This window comes from Athene cunicularia (assembly GCF_003259725.1).
Source record: "Athene cunicularia isolate RWA chromosome 4 unlocalized genomic scaffold, athCun1 chr4_part2, whole genome shotgun sequence".
Taxonomy (NCBI): Eukaryota; Metazoa; Chordata; class Aves; order Strigiformes; family Strigidae; genus Athene; species Athene cunicularia.
In genome coordinates, this window is record NW_020799099.1 from 24,759,831 (window position 1) to 24,779,517 (window position 19,687).

At 35.5% G+C, this 19,687-nt stretch overlaps 1 protein-coding gene across 4 annotated transcripts in view; it reads right to left on the reverse strand.

Annotated features, from left to right (window-relative positions):
• Positions 1-19,687, reverse strand: part of FBXW7 (F-box and WD repeat domain containing 7) — a 181,879-nt gene that overhangs the window by 72,880 nt on the left and 89,312 nt on the right. Inside the window, exon 2 of one of the 4 annotated variants that reach the window (XM_026847615.1) lies at positions 10,603-10,689. The exons of the other annotated variants lie outside the window; for them this stretch is intronic. Within the exon in view, the coding sequence (XP_026703416.1) occupies positions 10,603-10,635 (33 nt within the window). The 5' untranslated portion in view covers positions 10,636-10,689. The remainder of the gene's footprint in view (positions 1-10,602; positions 10,690-19,687) is intronic. 4 annotated transcript variants of the gene reach the window in all.

Genomic DNA, 19,687 nt, shown 5'->3' on the forward strand with positions numbered 1-19,687 from the left:
TGTGTATAAGAGACAGGCTAGAAACATACCAAAAATACCTTTGTAGCACCTCCTCTGCTGTTCTTTTTCAGTTTTCGAAAGTTGGGAGAGTATCCTTAGAAAGAGCAGTATAGTGTCACCTACAGACTGCTGGCCTATCATCCGAGGAAAAATTCTCTGTTTCTAGCAGCTAACAACACACTCTGTTTCTATTCCCATTTTGTCTCTGTCTTTAATGTCTACAAGCAGTAGGGTCTCTGTGCAGGGACAATTTTGCATGCAGTATTTAGGACAGTATTATTATAATACAAATAGCAATATTTGTAAATAAAAGTACGCTCTTTAAACCTATGTCTGTATATAGAAATGGTGGCATCTAAATCATGGAAAAAGATCCCACACGATACCATGTAAGAGCACTATGATGCAACTGGTTACTTTCATAATACAGCATCTACATTATAAGCTGAAATATATGCTGACCACAGAAACTGGAATCAATTTTAGAAATTCCACAGGAAGGTACACATATTAAAATCTCTTGTCTCAAATTCACATGTATTTACATATCACAGATTCCTAAAAATAAGTCTTTTACCTACCTGAGTCTGTCTTCTACATAAAAGTTGCCTTTTTTTCGCAATTTACAAAATTCTATCTACTACCTTGCATACACAAGACAACACAACAAATACAAGCTTAATAAACTATCTGAAATAATGAACCATCTGAAAAAAAAGCACGTTTTACTAATTACAACACATTTGCTGTCTTTGCCACATTATTAGCTTATTCCCTGTAAAACAAAAACATAATCCTAGCTCACAAAAGTTCAGTGCATTAGCATTTACCAAGTGTTACAAGTTCCTTTGATACTAAATATAAAATAAGTTGGGTTGAGGAAGTATTGATAAACTCAGATAGTTCATAACAGAGGGACATATACAGAAGAATATATTTAGACTTTTAGTATCACTGATGCATTTTAACTCATTCTTCTTCTCTCCTCCCTTTATCAATCAGTTTAGGGTCAGCAGATCTTTCGTGGGTTTGCAATAGATTAGAATATGACCTACAAAATAAAAGAAAAATACCACACACAAATCTTACAAAATTTTGCCTACTACTTCAAAATGTTATGGTAGTAACAAAGTTATTAAAAATAGATTGACTGTATCACTGTCTTGCACAAAATTAACATTTTCATATTACATACATAACCAGCACTTCTTTTTCACACACATGTATATTTGCAGCATATTAAAAATGTATTACAGTTTGCAATTATCATCTGAATTTTTAAGAAAAATCATTACCCTACTTCATGGACTGTGTATTTTACTAGTAGAATCATGGCCATTTAAGAGGCTAGTAACTAGAGAAGTTTTTCTGAGATGTGAACAAACTGCACATGACTACACAAATGATCTGCAACCATCTTGATCCTCTTACTAAGAAACCTTGCAATCAAATTGGTACTCAAAAAATATTTTAAGGAACACAACAGATTAGAAGTACAGACTTCCTTGTCTAAAAATGAAGAAAGGGAAAAGTCATGTCAACTCCAGTGTTGTTTTCTTGTCCTTCCAAACAGCCGAGTAACATTATAAAATACCTGAATAGAATTTATAAAGATGCAAAACTGTATTTTCAAACAATTTTATCAAGAAATAAATATATATAAACATACCAGGAGCTGGAAAGAGAGCAAAAGGAAGGAGAGGAAAAAGAGGCCCACTTTTAACAGAGGATTAATATCAGTGTGAAGCTGTGGGTAGGAAGCAGAATTAGCAGTCTAAAACTAGGTGAAGGGCGAGTGTCAGAGCAGATCAGAGTCTCAGAGTTTGGAAGAAAACCACAAGCCGAGCAGTGAAATTAGGAATGAGACAGGATCTTTGCTCTGAGGAATGGAACTATTTAAACTGTCAAAACTATTAATTCCCTGACAGTAACAGTTCATCACATAAGGAACAACAATCAATCGGTCGTGATAAGTCGCAGAGATCCAAGAGCAAGATGCTAATGCTGTAACCCTGCTTATGACTTGTCTGGGTGTCATTCTTGTTCAGTTTGACTTCCACTCAAAATCTGGGGAATGCCAGAACAAAGATTGCAAGTTAAAATTAATCTGCCCTCTTTGTGGTTCTGTATTAAGAGACAGTCATGACACAGCAGAGCATTTTTTCCTCACAAAGGATCCTTTCCCCCTACCTGAAAAAGATCTGTTCAGGAAATTAATATGGCTTCATTTGTTGCAGAAGGACAAAAAGTGTTTACTTAGTGATACAAGGGACTGCAAAAAGACAAAAAGGAGATTCATGGTTAAGGCAATCAGGTTTCAAAGCAATAAATGAAGTATTTAATTACACATTTCATGAGTTCCCCTCCAGCATGATCAATCAGCAAAGAGGCAGCTGGGTCAGTTTATGGCATCACTGCTGTCTCCCTTTTCCTCTATTCTGGTGCTGGATGCTATAACCTCCACAGCTTGAGACAATAAAACAGACAGACTAAGCAGGTAAAGAGCTTTCACAAAGTCAATCCACCATGTTTGAATAGCTCAATGTGAATAACAATAAAGGTTTCCAAAGACATCTAAACAAATGGGCACAAAGGAGTAAAATTGCCCAGGCAACCTTCCTTCTGACATCTCCTGAAGGGAAGTGACTGACTGCAGAATCCTCCTAACATGCTTTTAGCATCTGCACCTGCACATCAGTCTGTAACAGACAGCACTACTCACTGCACGAGAAATGGTAGTTTTAAATGCATCAAAACCACAAAGAAAAACATTTTAGCTAGTGTTAAATATAAATGAGTTTCCAACTGCTGCTTTTATCTTGGCCAGAAATAGGTAGAACAATTTAAATATAAAAGTATTTCTCAAAGAGTCAGTATGGTGACAGAGGATCACTGAATATTCTGAAAAGGCAGTCTCTAGGAGTGCTATGACATATGATGCACTGGAGAAAAAAAAAAAAAAAAAAAAAAAGGGAAAAAAAAAACAAAAAACCCAAAAACCAAAACCAACACCACACACATCCCCCTCCAAAAAACCCCAAGCAAATTGTCAGAGGTTGTCCAAGTATTTTTGACCCAGTACAGCAGGTTGGTCTAGATAAGCAGTTTAGCTAGCGATTTTCTTTTTTCCAGGGAACACAGAGAACAGCTGTTTGAACAGCAAACTAAGTGCTCCCTCCTACAAATGGTTATCTTAAGCCCAGGGCTTCTGTAACAACCCACAGAAGGGGCAGTGTAGACAGAAGTGTACTTCTGCCTGTATCTAGATCTACAGTGACATAAACACTGGCTACATCTGATTGTATCCACGGTTTTGAGGTAAAAAAAAATATTAAAAAAGATGGATTTTAGTTTGGCTTAGTAAACCTCTTGTAAGCATAGCCTGGGAGACCACTGGGCTCTTCATCTAAGTCAGGCTGAACCACCCCACCTTGAGCTGACCAGATAATTGAGGATTTGTCCACTTCTTTTTCCACTTCTGTGATTCCTATTTTATTCCTACCACATTAAGAAAATAGGTAACATATTGCTCTTCTTCAAGGCTATCACCTCACACAGGAAGAACTTTCATTCTCTTTGTGAGAGGAGATAAAAGGCATGGGAAAAGCAGATTCAGACTGGAGATACTGTATATACTTAAAAAAATACGAAATAGTTCACTATTCAAAGATTATTTATTTTCTGAAAGGAGTGACCCTCTAGGCAGAGTGTTACACAAGACTTAGTCTTGCTCATTTCTGTAACTTTCTAGTATTCCGTTCTTTCCATTCAAAACCATCTGCCTTTTCAGTTAACTTCCTTCTGCTGGACCTCTGGAGTACTTCCGTTTCATTCTAAAGACCTTCCAAAACTGAAAATCCAAAAATATAAAAGCAAGAAAACAAACACTATAAATTATAACAGTGAAAAGTAAAACCTCTGTAAGGTTGGCTTAATTATGAATATTTGGATATCTAGAGCAATGGACACACTCCTTTATGAGAAACAGGGACAAGAACAAACTTCTTTTCATGTACCTATCAACTGATCAGCCCACGATCTATATTTCCATTCAAGTGACAAATTCTAACACAAACAAGGAAATTTGAAGTAAAGGCTAACCTAGCTTTGATCGAAACTTATTTCTGACAGCTACTTGAAGAAACTTCTTACCACCAGTGGCAACAACACAAGTTCCCTGCCACAAAGCCCAGAACCAAAAGGTCTCTTGTAGAAGATGCAGACATATGGGACTGTTCTGATTTGTCCAATGACACTCTTAAGCCTCCCTTAAATTTTAAAAACTATACAAATATACATACATATTCACACACACACATTTTTTCTTTATGCTCTTCTGACAGTCTCTTCTTACCAAATGGTAAGAAATTCCAAGGGAAAAAAGAGATAATAGTTTTCATTTTGTGTTTAAGGGGAAAATAGTTCTTTTTCATATTACTCCGGGACTGATCCAAAGTCAACTGAAATACAGGGAAGTGTAAGATGGATATTTCAGAGAAAGCTAAATAGTTTTTTGTCCATTAAGTAACTTCTTACTGTCATCCATGAAATAACCTGCTGTACTCAAGCAAGAAATATGATCTGTTGTAGAAAAGTTCAGGACTACATTTCCCTAAAGAATTGAACAGAGGGACTACTTGGATGAACTGCTGGTGCAAACATTTACATAGATTTGACTAACAATGTAAAGGGTGTTTTGGTTGTTTTAACACAGAAATGAAGGGATAAAGAAACAAGTCCAAATAAGTGAAGTTGTTCATGCACAAAACACATTAGTATTTCAAATAAATTATTAGCATACCAGTCAACCAGAAAACAGAGGAGGAACTGGAGTCTCATTCCAAGTGCTCTACTGGAGTAAGTGGAGTGATACATATGTAATGCTTAAGACCAGTGGGTGCTCTTATATATGAGAAAGACAGGCTGCTATAAGAATCAATGCATAAATGTTTTATCCTATGTTCACCTAACACACCAGTACATCATACAGAGGGAAGCGTTTCACTGATTAACTAAGTTGATGAATTGCCAAAATTTGGTCAGATACGGTTGAAACATATGCCCATGGAGTGAAACTACTCTTACAAAACAGGACAGTATAACAATATTTAGTGTTTCTGAGAGTAAATTTCATGGGCACTGAAAATGGATACATTTATTACCTTGACTTTTCTAGCTTGGAATACCACAGGGTGCATACATTGAAAACCCTGCTTTATAACAATTTAGTGCTACTTTAAGCCACTTGAAGGAACAAGTCACTTTCACAAATTCTCCAGGTTATTAGCACTTCTTAAAAACATATATTCAATGTGATGAAAATGTTATACAGCAACCTCCAAGAGCAACAAGTACTGGAATTTTCGGGAAAAAAAACATGGAACACTAACCAGGGAAGAAATCTATTTTTGAAGTACAGCCTTTGAAATAGTTAAGAATTATAACAGTTCAGAAGGAAATCCACTTCTACTGTCAGTGGTTTAAAAGCAGTCTAAGGGAAAAAATCACATAATTAGGAGACCAGTTTTTTGTCAACAAAGTATTTACCACGTCTAAGAAAATACAGTACAGAGTTTGGAACATATGTGACATGCCTGACTATCTCTTAAGAATGTTCAATGATCAGCTGCAGTTACACAGCACTGAAGAGCTAAATGATATCTGATACCTGAAGTGTGTACCAGTTGAAAGGTATTCATTGCTTCTTCACGTTATACTATAAAATCTACTTCAATCCCTACAAAAGATATATTAACAGCTAAAGAGGACCCTGGCCATGTCTATGTTTGACAATACTGCATCAATGTTTTCAGCGACAGCTCTTACAGAATACATACATTTGTTGTGTAAGTATAATACTTTTAGAGCTATGCACTAAAGTTATTCTCAAGTGCTACACAAAGAATGCTAAGCAATACTATTTTTAACTGGATTCAGATTAGTGCTATTGCAGATAAGTGTTTTAACTACATGAGCAAACTGACAAAATGCATAAGGGCAAAAACTGTTAAGTCCTGGAACCATTTACAGTGCACTTCTTGATAGAAGCACAGTATAACTAATGCAAAGGATGCAGAAGCTATGAATTGTCTGCTCACGTAACGGAAGTATTTTTACTTCCGAGAATCATAGTACACATTTTAAAGATGTTTTGCTTGGTTTAATGTACAATTAAGGAGAGGAATAAATGAGTTCAAACAAGGAAAAAAATCGATAATCTTTAAGTCAGGTCCAATCATACACTTGCTAGAAAAAAGTTGGTATTGACATACTACCAGTTCAATAACCTAGAAGAAACCATAGCTCATGTTCTAAAGTACATCAAGTTTATGTCTGAACATTAAATGCTAAATAATTCAATGCATTACTCATTAAATTAGAAGTAGAATTAAAAAAACTAAATCTAAAAGTTGCATATTGGTGAGTACCTTGTGTCAGAACTCATACTTCACATGAAACTATTTTTTTGGTTCTTGTTATGTTTAAAAAATGATAAATCTACATAACAAAAGTATTAATTCTCTCATCTGTTAATATCCAAAACTAGTTTGTTGGGTTTGGGGTGGGTTTTTTTGGTTTTTAAATATGCAGAAATGAAAATGCAGATCTTATAGGCAACCTACATGTGTTAGCATGGACGGAACCCAATATGGTAATCGTTACGAGTTACATGAAGGCTTTGAGTGTTGCAAGGCATGAGACTAAAGGCGGAGCTTTAATCTTTTCCACTATCAGCAGCCATCATACTGAGAATTACTAGTTTCAGAAGACAAGATAAACTTAAATAGATTGATGATAGCTTAGCTGGTAAAGCATACGTTTACAACACTTCTTAATTTCCTCCTTAGTCCTAATGCTAAAAGAAAAGTAAATGCTAAACAGTTTCTTAAACCTTCCCAGACTTAAAACCTCTGGGTCATTAAACTGACTGCTTGAATGCAGTGTAGGACCAGACAACCAAGACAGACTGCTGTCATTTTTGAACAGTGCAAAGTCTTCAGAGAACTGCTTTAGAAATTTTTTTTTCATATTTCTGATAAGTTAATGTGTGACCACACTTATTATTACAGAAAATACACGCACACAACATTGGCATTAAAGTTTCAACAGTATAATGTATTAATATAACCACAATAAGACTTGTGAAATATATCTACTAAACTTATCTTCTATGCTGTATACTATGCTTTATCCAAGACAAAGGAACTAAAACTATCTGGATTCCAAATGCTTATTTTCAAGCAAACAGTTCTCAAATAATATAAAAATTTTGAAATCACATCTCTTAAAGCAGGTTACATTATCACTTTCAACCTTATGAAATGCTTCTATTCAGTGTTCAGCAAACACATACATATATCATCTCATTTCAGAAAACACTCTCCTGAAATGCACAATATAAAATTAAGCAGTCATATATATATATATATATATATATATATGTATATTTAAAATTTTTACATTGCTGCAGGTTGATATTATGTTGCTAGTTTTCAATACATGCCATATATCTTTTTGCATATAAGAACCATTCTCAGACATTCAAAGCAACCTAGTAAAAAGAAATCAAGCTTTCAAGGGCCATCTTGTAAATTTCATTTTTGTCTGTGATTTAACTAGTTCACTAAAAAGGAGTATGGTGACATTCAAGGAAAGCTAGCACATTTACAAAAACTGAGCTAGATTTTAAAACTTGCATCAATAAATAGAAATAGTAGTTATTCAGCAGCAATAGAAAACTCAAAGTAGAGTCAGGAAAATTCATTATGAAGAGCAAATTTATTTATAATTTTACTGAAAAAAGTTCCAAACAGTAATAAAGAAGAAAAACTAATTTCACTTTAAAGAATATGAGCTCAGCAGAGTATGCAAACTGAGTAACAAAATCATGATGTAGGTTGATTTGAAAATACTTTTTATTGAAAATAGTGTATTACAGAGAGAACAAAATTTTAAATACTTTCTTCTTAATTATATAATGTGCTTTAAGAGCCACTTTATTCATATAGTTCCCGAAGCTGTGGCACAAGACCCGTGATAGTTTGTCAGGCTAGGATTGTCTATATATAAACTATATCGCAACCTCCACATAGTAACATGCTATTTTTATTTTTCTGTAACAGCAAAAATTTTATCTCCATACTGAGTTACAAAATATTAAAATCATATTTTAAGAATTTTTACTAAAAATGTATAAATATTAATTAGGTTAACATCTCTAAATTGTCTACTTTAGTAACCAACACATCACATGTGCCAATACAATTCAGAACTGCATTCAATGAATTTTACTCCAAACTATCTACATCAACTAAGAAAAGAGTGAATAAAAGCAAAATACACATTTATGAAAGCAGCTATCTTGCACAACATTTGTTTTCATCTATGTGGTTTACAACTATAAAAGAATCTCTGGTATGGCCCTTTAAATGAATAATAGCTAAAACAACATGTACATATTTTAATTAAAGCACAAGCATTATTGAAATAAATGACCCAAGGGCTCCTCTATGGCGCTCCTTCCTGAGTGAACAGATAATACAGATATAAGTATTTTCTCATGGAATGAATGCACCATGACAAAGCACTGAGTTACAAGCCAAGTGATTAAAATTCAGGTTTTAAAGACATTTACACTTACCCGCCTGCGGCAGAAGGGCAGGCCCTGTGCAATGATGCTGATGCTAAATATCTTCATTATTGTTTGGTGTGGTAGAGGTTCTTTGGCACTTTTAAGATCAACAGGAACCAAGCCATGGTTGATGGCAGTTTTCCCAGGTTTGGACATTTTATCGTTCTTACTTTGTCAAATCTACTAATAACGCAAGAACATTACTAAAAACTTTGCTTCTAAAGTTGCATGATTTTTGGTTGGTTGGGGTTTTTTTAAGAAAAGTTTCAGTCTGGTGATTCAGCTCCCCACAGCCTGCTGCCTTTGTCTCTCAACCTTCTCCTGCCAAGTGTCCTGACCTGTCTGCTGCTCAGTGAAGTGCAAGCTATCCTAGTATAGACAGGAATTAAACTACCAAGGGGCAGGCAGACTGCTCCTGCCAGTCAAACAGCTGGTGGACCTCCCCTGCAATGTCAGAAGAGCCCTTCTCCAAAAAGGGATCCGCAGATTGAAAAAGAAGAAAATAGTGACTGCCAGGAGTTTTAATAGCCACAGCCACTTATGCCTGCACTTTAAAGGAAGTTTTTTTGGTTTGTTGTTTTTTTGGGTTTTTTCACAAGTTGATGTTGTACTTTCAGAAAGAAAATGCAAGGAGATTGCAACCTTCAGACAGTGTTACTGCAGGATCAACTCCACCATTCTCCTGGCAGACTTCTGGACTTCCAATAAAATTTGACAGCTAGTGACTAAAAAACTGACCTGAGCTTTGCTGTTTCTCAACCACTGTCTCCACAAACATAATAAATTGTGAAGTTCAAAAGTTAAAAAAAGAAACAAAATGGGGGGGGGTGAAGAGGGCTTAACCCTGACCAAACATTTGCTTGTTGAATGTTTTTTACCAAACACCACCCCCCCCCAAAACCCCAAACCTATAAAAAACCCTAATGTTTCATTAAATACATACACACTAAAGTAAGCATTCACTTTTCACAAAATATCTCTCAGACAAACAAAAAAATCCTTATTTCTTTACAGATGTTGCATACAGAAATGCTGTGATAAAATGCTAGGTAATATAGTACTTTCATGCACTGATTTTATTTTTTTTCTTCTCTAGCATTCCATTCAAATGCCATTCTAAATCACATTTAGACATACATTTTCTTTTAAAAGACCCTTTACATTTCCTACTTTATACTTCATCCTGTAACAACCCAAAACCAATTTACCATTAGCCTGTACTCAACATCAATATCATCAGATCACAGTTTATAGCTTCAATCTGAATTACTTCATATTTTATACAACTAAAAACAGGCTACAACAAATAATTGGCTAGAAGACGGAAAGATGTCTTGGGATCTCAGTTTCACTCAACTCAGAAAACTTCACTGAAGTACTGCAAAGAGGGAGAAAGAGTAGCCTTTTGTTTCTGCTTTGAATAACTAAAGTGATGAACTGAGCCAAAACCCCAAAAGAGATCAACTCACATATCCCTACTGATCTATCATTCAAAAAGAAGCAACAAGTCGGAATTTTCCATTTTTGATGTATCGGTCACTGTCTCAATTATTCCAAGTGGAAAATTTACCAAAATGTATTTATATTAATATAATTTGAGTAGTATGTATGTAACAGAAGATCAGATACAGTATTTCATATGAAGCAAACCTCAGATTCTAGTTTAATAAATACTCAGTATTTCATTTAATTGCATACAGAAATGTCTGCACGTGTGTGCACACACTAAGAGAAATTGCTGAAACAAACTCACTTTTAAAAAAATATTTCATGGTGCAATTGCTGAAAGGATAATTTGACCGTGTGGTAGATCACTATTTTAGTACCAGCCATTATTAGTTGATATGAGAGTCTAGTATCTTACTGCTTCACAGGCTTACTCCCTTCCCCCCTTCTTTTTTAAAAAGTATTAGCTCATAACCAGAGTGCAAAACAGGAACACAACTTGGCCCATTTACAGATTTACATACAATTGGGGAGCAGATAAGACTGAAGTATGGCATTCTCCGAGCACCGCTCACAGCGCAAGTCTCCAGTCACAGGTTATTCTCACACCTCTGAAAAGACAAAACTCTGATTGTCAGCCCTTCTTCTTTTGTAGTTTGAGAGAAAGTCCCAACAGTACCTTAGCTTTTCCTCTGGAACTTCCAAACTATTCTACAGTAATTCCACAGGAACACACTTCTAGCTGAAAAGAAGTATCATGTTCATATTCAGTGTAGTTCCCTTTCCAAGTGGATAAAGCCAAAGCAAAATAAGGCACGCTTTTTTTGTCCCACATGAAATTACAATGCTAAATTTCACACTTTATCATAGCAATAAGGAAAAGCTTCAGTTTTTATCTCTGCCTAATTTTTTCCCCCTTTTTTATCATTGTCTCACAGAAGAAATGCACTAGCAGATAAGAACTTGTTGGGTCAATTTTATTTCCATGTATCATCACTTGTTTTTAGTCTTAGATTTGCTACACGTTACTGACTGTAAGTACTATCGTCTTACAGTAATGTTTAAATGCCTCGAGCTATGCTGGATAGCTATAAACATTTAATAAGTGACAGTCCTTAGCCTGAAAATACAACACAGTCTAATTTAAGCAGTGAGAGGGTGTAACAGGAAGACAAAAATGGAGAGGGTTGGCTGTCTTAGAAATGTCAGGAATATATTGCATATAGTGGATATCGCTTATTTTTGTATTTATTACACATATAATATTAATTTAAGCTCTAAATGTAAAGTTTAAAGAGACACTGTTGCTTTTATCTTTAAAAGTATCTTTTATATTATACAGGGTGAGAACATGTATACGCTTGACAAATGTGAAACTATGAACATTTGAGCTTTAATAATCTGTAATACATTTCTCTAACATCCTGTTTCTAAATAAAGTGGGACTGATCTCCAGTGATGCCTTTTTTAAGTGCCTGCCTGTCATTTTAATCAGAAGATCATGTTTGAAATCAGATCACTTTATTTAGATGCTGAAACTGCCTGAAAACTTGAGTTTAAAAATACTAGTTTGAGATTGTCATGAACTATTAACTGTAAACTTAAGAATTCAGAAGACTCCTCTTACTTTTTTGGCTAGTCCGGTGAAGAGATGTCTCTGTAAAATGAAAGCATGTAGTAAGCAGCAGTAATTTTTAAACCTTTCAGTCAAGAGTAATTCAAAATGATCCTGTAGCAGAGCTTTTTAGCTGCTTACCAGAAAGCAAATGTTACAAAACTAACTAGCTCATTCAGTATACTTGACTCAGGAAGCCCATGGTTTTAAGACATGGAGCTATGAATTTATCCCAGCAATGAAAACCAGCTTACTCAAACTTTACAGAATCTTCTCCTAGAGCTGACAATTGTTTCCATATTAAAATTACTGGAAAAAAAACCAAACAAACTCATGACATTTTAATATGGTGATGGAACAGCACAAGACCTAGAGAGACGTAAATGAAGCATTTACAAGTATAGAAAGATTAAAATGCAGAAAGCAGAACCTCAGACAGTTTTCATACAATTCTTAACATCGGTAAACAGCTGCCCTCAAATGGATAAAGCGAGTACTACAACATTTTAAAAGTCACCTCAAAATATTAATAGTAGCATAATAATCCTTTGAATATATTTGATGATATACTTCCTAAACAAAAATTTTTATAAGCTCTGCATAGCTGAGCATTAAGAATGCACTGTATCTTACATTGTACACAAGCCTTACTGCTCCCTTGATATTCATGCTGGTCCCTGCCCATGTGTAGAAAGAGTGAGAACCATTTTGTTGCCAAAGCAAGGCAGTCTATATTACACTAATAACTACTCTTACATAGTGACTGTGGTCTCAAGTTTATTTATGTGAGGGACTTCTAATACCAGTACACAAATAGTACCCAAATGATACATTGCACATTAGCCTGCTTTGTACAGGCAAATGAATAAGCTGTGTAGAAAAAAAGGCACTAATTGCAATTGTATTAGTGGTGTTGCACAGAAAAAAAACTATTGCTCTGAAGAGTCTCTTCCATATCCAAGTTTATCTAATAGAAAAATCTGTATGTACAAGAACACATAATGACCCTGAAGAGGGTATGGAAGAAATCAGTGGAGAGGATCCTTTTGATCTCACAAGATCAGAATTTCCTAAAAAAAAAATACACTTGGATAGTATGCAAAAGAGGCAAAACTACTAGTTGAAACACATGAACTGATGGCTTTCTCTGTACCTCATGGAAAAAAAAACAGGTGTAGACCTGTTGTACCTTGAGCAACAGGCCGAATGAAGCCTGGCTCCAGGTGAGACTGGCATACCAGTTGGAACTGTACTGAATACACTATGGCTTCTCCAAGGCCTTACGGTCTCAAAACCATAATCAATCTACATACAAGGGTCATTCTGAACACTACAGCCATAGCAAAGCTTTATTCCAGGCTTAAGTCTTACTATGAATTTTGACAAATTACTTATATGTTGTAAATTAAAGAACAAACATCAACTGAACCTGTTTACATGGTCAGAGCAAAAGACAACTCCACAAGGATTCAATGATATCTAACCAGGTGATGGCCACATTGTAGATTTCTGCCTCAGCAGATGCATTAATAAGTCTCTCTCTTTCCTACCTACCCTCTAGTTAGTTACCTTGAAAATTTGTGTCATCTTAATCTCTCTCTTTGTCAATCTGGATGAAAATTAGACAAGAGATGCATAAGCTCTGGAAAGGAGGAGACACAGTATCAGGCAGATGTCTCAACGGCACAAGTTTTGTTTTCTTCTGCAACAAAGTTTAATAATATGGTGAAGAAGAATCCAGATTTTCTTAACTTGGACTCACTTAGATGATACTTCCTCATAATAATTCTGGTTCTGGAATCATATTGAGGCATGCCCATTACTAACTACTTAATGAAAGATGTCTGTATCTAATACAAAAAAGATACTTTAAAATTTTCGCCACCAAAGGGCAAGGAGGAGATACACCTGTCGCAGCTGCTGGTGGAAGATGGTAGAACTTGTATGACACTCCCATACTAAAAAAAACTACAAAGGTTCAAACAAGTATAGGTAATGATCATAGTAAAGCTGCTGTCTGGCAAAACATTTCACACTCCACAAGATAGCATCCCCCAGAAATCCACTAGTAGAGAGGCCAAAGAAGAGATGAATATCAAGTATATCAGCAAAGGGAAGATAATCAGATAAACATATCTGCTAGACATTTTTCATGACTATGTGCATGCTCCTATCTGTTTAAGCATCCTGGTATCTAAGTGTGAGTGCATGGAGAAATGAAATCATACTCAAATTTGACCTACTGTATTTTAATACTCATGTATGTCATTTAATCACACTAGCCTTGCCTGCCGGGGAACCCAAGCAGTAGGTCAGACTAACCAATAGCAAGGGTTCACTAGTTTTAGTTTCTAGTTGTGACCACCAATTCAAGGGAGTTTGAATGACTGTCAGTAAAAAATAACAGATCTCCATTGGATCTATTCAGTCCCACAGCTGATCCTCTTCGGAACTGAAATGAGACAAACAGGTCAGCTGGAGACTCCAGTAGCAAAAAGAAGAGTAGCACCTCCTCTTCTTGCTCTGGCCACTTTATTCCAAAATTTTTCTTAAACTGGCTGCAGAACTTGTCAGACTTGTGAGCTCTGAAATTACTCCAGTAAGTAGGATACGTGAAAACCCTCAATTTTTTTGTTGCAGAATTATTTTTCCACTAGATTAGCAAATGTAAACAGCTCACAAAGCAGCCAGGTGCATGATGAGACAAGCACCGAAAGTGTCAAGACCTCCATCTCTGGGCAACAATGAGCTATTAGATCACCTCTCTTTGTCCATGGACCCCTTAGCTTGCCATACTGGTCCCAAAGATAAAAGCTTCCTAGGCATCACAACAAATACAGAATTTCATCTCAAAAGGAAAGGGAATATGCAGATACATGCAGCTATAGGTGTGGGATCTGCCCTCAGTCAGGATGGTACTAGTGCTGAAGAGTTGTAAAAAGTGCTAAATTTGAGAAATTACAAGGGACCATTTGTCCAAGCTAACTTTTTGCAAGGTCACATCATTTATGAAAGAAACATAGACTATTTAGCAGACTGCATATTAGCAAGATTATGTAATATCAACACTAATTATGCTATCATATCATTAAAATATATACTCAACCATGTACATTTAAAAAAATTAATTCCTACCATATTTAGACATCCCTGTAAGTGCACATAATGGTTTGTAACCAGAGGCCTATATTGTTTGGCTTTACTCCACAAGCCTCCTAACTATTTACTGTACTATGGGGTCTTGTTGTCATTGTTACTTTTTTTTTAAAACTATCTTTAAAGCATGTGTCTTCGTTTCTTCATTAAACATTGCAGAAAATATTCCAGGTATGTAACAGAAATCCAGCTGCATCATCTTGCGGTTTACAAATATTCCAGAAATGTCTGTGCAGTCCTCATTTGCTATAATATAACTTGTTGGATAAGCAAGTTTAACTCTTTGGTCTAGTCAGAGTTGCACCAGCTGTTAAAAAGAATTGCTACAGCTGCTCTGCAGGAATTTATTTGCTGACAACTTATTTATGCTGCTGTTGCACCTTTAAATAAAGCTGAGACAAGAATTAAGAACTACAACAACAGGTAGAGAAGTCATGCAATATTTAACACTGGATTAAAATGCAAGTCAAATTCTCAGCTGAGGATAAGCTGGGGGAAGGGAAAGCAAGTGTTTTTATTAGTAAGGAGGCTGCTTTTATGAAAAAGGAAGATAGGAAACTGAAAAGTTAGTTTTCCATACAGTAATTCAGCTTTTCTTATCACTGTATCACTCTTGCATGTAAAATGCAAGACTTTCAATGAGAAATTCTCTATTTAGATACATACACACACAAAATATACATGAGGCAGTACCAAAATATTTAAAACATGATTATCAGTTTCTGAATACTGTCCAAAAAGCATTGCCAAAAATTAGTTTTGGACTTAGAATTTTCTTCCTTTCTACATATTAAATGTGAAAAGGAACAATTCCCAAAAGATCAGAAAGGTGTTAAAAATATTTCTGCCACCTAATACAGCTAAAAAAATTACTTCTGTAGTGAAAAATTCTGTCAAGATACCATGTATTCAGCATGAAAAAAAATTTCCTCTTGTATAAAGCCTGACAACACAGTAACACTTCATATTGGCTACATTATCTACTGCCGGAATAAAAGGTTGAACAATGCAAGTATTACATTTTGTATGTTTGAAACTATAGATATATCAAGGTCTATTTTGATTCAAGATTGTGTTTTTACTAGAACTGTAAAATACACGTAGATCTAACAAATGCAACAACTGATTGTTACACTGGCATTCATTTGATAGCACCAAATTAAGCTATATAATCCTTTTCAGCTGGTTAACAGCATACTGCAAGGGGGCATGAATCTATTTATAAAGCTCGAGCTATGCAAAGTAAAGAATGCCTAGCCTACAGAAAAAAGCAGGTAGTCTGTGGAAGGGCTGGCACTCTTGGTTGGTGTGGTTGCCACCTTGATCTTTTATTTGCCTTCTTTCCTTTCCAACCCCCATTTTTAGAGGAAGGGGAAACCTTGCCTCTATTTTTATTAACACTGGCTTTGTCTGATTTTTTCTAATATAATTTATTTTAAAAGCTTGTATTATGTAGAAACTGACTTTCTGTATATGGACAACCAAATCCATCTTTGAGTTTCAAAACTGGCCAGCAAAGAAATGCAGTGCAGTAGTACCAAATTCTGACTGAGTGTAAGAAGTTTCAACAGTGTGTCCTCCAAAACTGATACACATGCATACATGTAAACAAGGTGTTTAGTGTACTTGCTGTAGGACATGTAATACTACTACAATAGTGGTTTACACCAAAGCCAAAAACTGTGCAGATAGGTGAATGTCTCAGGATACCATTTGAAAGTGTCCTTGCTTTGGATGAAGTCCAGCTTAAAGAGAAGGAACAACATTATTACATTTGGCAAGAACAAGGGATCCATAACAAATGATTTTAAGTCTGATTTCTTCCATTTAGCTGTGTCATTTCCATTTTCTTAATTCCATCTTCACTTACTCATTTTAATTAAGTGAATTATTTTCTGTGTGGTTTAGAAAATCTGACCAAGAGATCAGAACTGAAGAAAGTATGACATTGGTAAAAAGTGTGTTCATTATTTGTTGTATTTCAATTTTTTTTAGTACTCAGTATATTTGGGTCAATAATGATCATGGTAGCTGCCATCCTTAAGGGACACTCCATAATTTAAGTGACAAGAACAAAGGGTCTCCTGCTCACTTTCAAACATAGATAACCAGTGGCTGGATGACATAAGAATAAGAATGTGATTTGCACTTACAGGAAACGTTGCTCATACTTTACTTAGAAGTAGTAATGACTTCTGATAATGAATAAGGTGGAATTTATCCCTGCTGGCAATCTGTGGTGGTGGTAGGTACATTTTTCCACTTCAGCAGAGGCACCAGGGATTGAACAAATGCGTTAAAATTTAATAAGTATTAACAGAGCGATATTTCATGACACAGCTGAAAAGCATAGCCACTGTCTCCCAAAACTGAATTACGCTGCACATTACTAAAATTTGCTCCTTTCATATTATGCAATATATGGTCATGTAGTAAAGTCAGTAGTAAACATTAACTTTTCATAAGAACAAACATAAAAGGAAGTAAGGTTCTACAAAGAAACAGTAGGCTTGGACCACATTGACCTGTGATAGAAATCTCTGCACTTCCTTAGTAATTGTGTCCTTCTCAGATCCTCTACTTTTTCCAATTCTTGTTGCTACACTTTTAAAATCTCAATACCAATTAACTGTATGTAACATTACATCATAAGCTGTACTATACAGAGTCTGCACACAAAGTTTTATAAGGTTTATTTAATCATAAAGTATGTTTTACAGAAATTTGGTGAAGTCTTGAATTACTTTGGCCAGGAGAGAATGGGCAGAACTCCAGCAAAATTTGCATGAAGTTGAAGTTTAGACTGTTTTCATTAACCACACTATGGACAAGAAGGGAAAAGATGCTTGTGACAAAAAGAACAGTTTATAGAAACACTGGTTCTGTTTTACAGGAATTTTTCTAATAGAAATTTCACCAACAAACAATAAAACATTCACATGCAACTGAAACATAACAGCAGATTAATAAATCTACACAAAATGCATGTTATATCAATTATATCACATAAGCATATCTTCATGCAAGATCAGACACCATATACTACCAAAGAAAAACAGTGTCAAAAATCACCCTTTGTCAATAGACATTAGATGCTGTCTATTTAAATATTCTGCTGAGACAGCTTGGAAATTTGGGGTTTAAGCATTCTGCTTGTTCAGAAATGATTAAACTAGCATAGAAATTGACATTGTCTAGTTTTCCTCCTTATACTCAAGAATTTGTAAAGATATGTAAATTACTTTACTATGCACAGTTTGCTGAATAGCAACATGTTCTGCAGATAATGGAAGTCTCCTACAAAAATAAAGGACATACTGCTATTTTCCAGATTACAATGAGTGAGAAATACATCAGGAAAAAAATGTTAGTCCCGCACCTGCTGTCAAACATAATTCTGGTCCTAAGATCACCTTCTGCTCCTCCAGCCCTCTAAGCTAATTTCAGATCTCATAATTTTATAAGTATAAAATATCAGTGAGTACAAGAAATGTCCTGATTATAATCTGTATTTTTAAACATACACTTCATAGCCAAAATAGTATTTAACACCATCCATTTGGGAAGCAGGGTGTCAACAAAACCAAAAACAAACTCACCAGCGAAAGTTTTACTTGCTTCAGACTTCGATTCACCATTTGCATCAAGTTTCATAACCAGTAATATCAATTTCAGTTAAGCCCCAAAAGATGAAGCAGCTTAAAATTGACATTCAGTGCAAAAGCATCCACTGATAAAATGCTCAGTAAATACAGCTGTATCACTACAGACTGAGATATTTGGGCTAATGATCACATCAGGCAACAGCACCTGCCACATAGTAAAGAACAACATAAGGAACAAATGGCATATTTAAGTGGGGCAGAGCTCCCAAATGTGTGTTAGACAAGCCATGTATCCCAACAGAGTAAGCATACTGAAAGTATTCTCAAGCACATTTTCATTATTTCGATTTCATAATGCTGTTGCCATATAATTGCTGAGTTGAAATCATATTACTGCTATTCTGCTTTTCTCTTAAAAAAAAAACCAACAACAAACACAACACCTTATTTTCATTTTGAGAACAAAAATGCAAAGCAAAAACCATGTAGGTGCCTAACTGACACTACTTTCAAAGCCTATGAAAAAGCGTGCACCTACAAGAAACTGCTTCAAGTAGTTATCCTGAAGGTATTAATTTCATTTATTCTACACAAAGTAAACTGATATGAAAGTTTGAGTAACACAGGCAAGTTCCTTTACAGTGTTTACCTGTAAGGAGTTCTTCACCAGGCCAAGCAACTAAAATTCAGGTCAATACAACCTTATGGCAATGCATCAATTCTGAGCAAGTCTAAACCAAAAGGCTGTTTCCCCTTCCTATCCCACCCCACTCTCCCACCCTTGAAAGGTGGCCAGCATATTTTCTGCTTTAGGGAACCGCTGGAAATATGCCTGTGAACAACAAACCAACATGGCTGCAAAAGAATTACACATATGATCAGGAGAAACTACTGGATGTGTCTGGTAAGAACTACCAGGTATACACTCTGAGATGCAAGCTTCACTGCAAAGAAGGTGCAATTGTACATTAAATCAGATACCTGTACAGATAAATCTGGCAGAGTCAAAAGCTCTCTAGGTTTATTTTCCAGTGTGGCTAGTTGAGGTAAATCTCTTGAATGGAGTTGAAAGACTGGCCTCTGTTATTGGCACAGAAGTACAAAATTGCTTGTGCCCTACTCAGCTAGGTCTAGTCTAATAAGCAATCTCTGTAATGGGAAACTAAATGAGAAACTAAATCAGCACTACCTCTTTCCACATCAAAAAACAAACAAACTTCTGTAAGGGGGGGG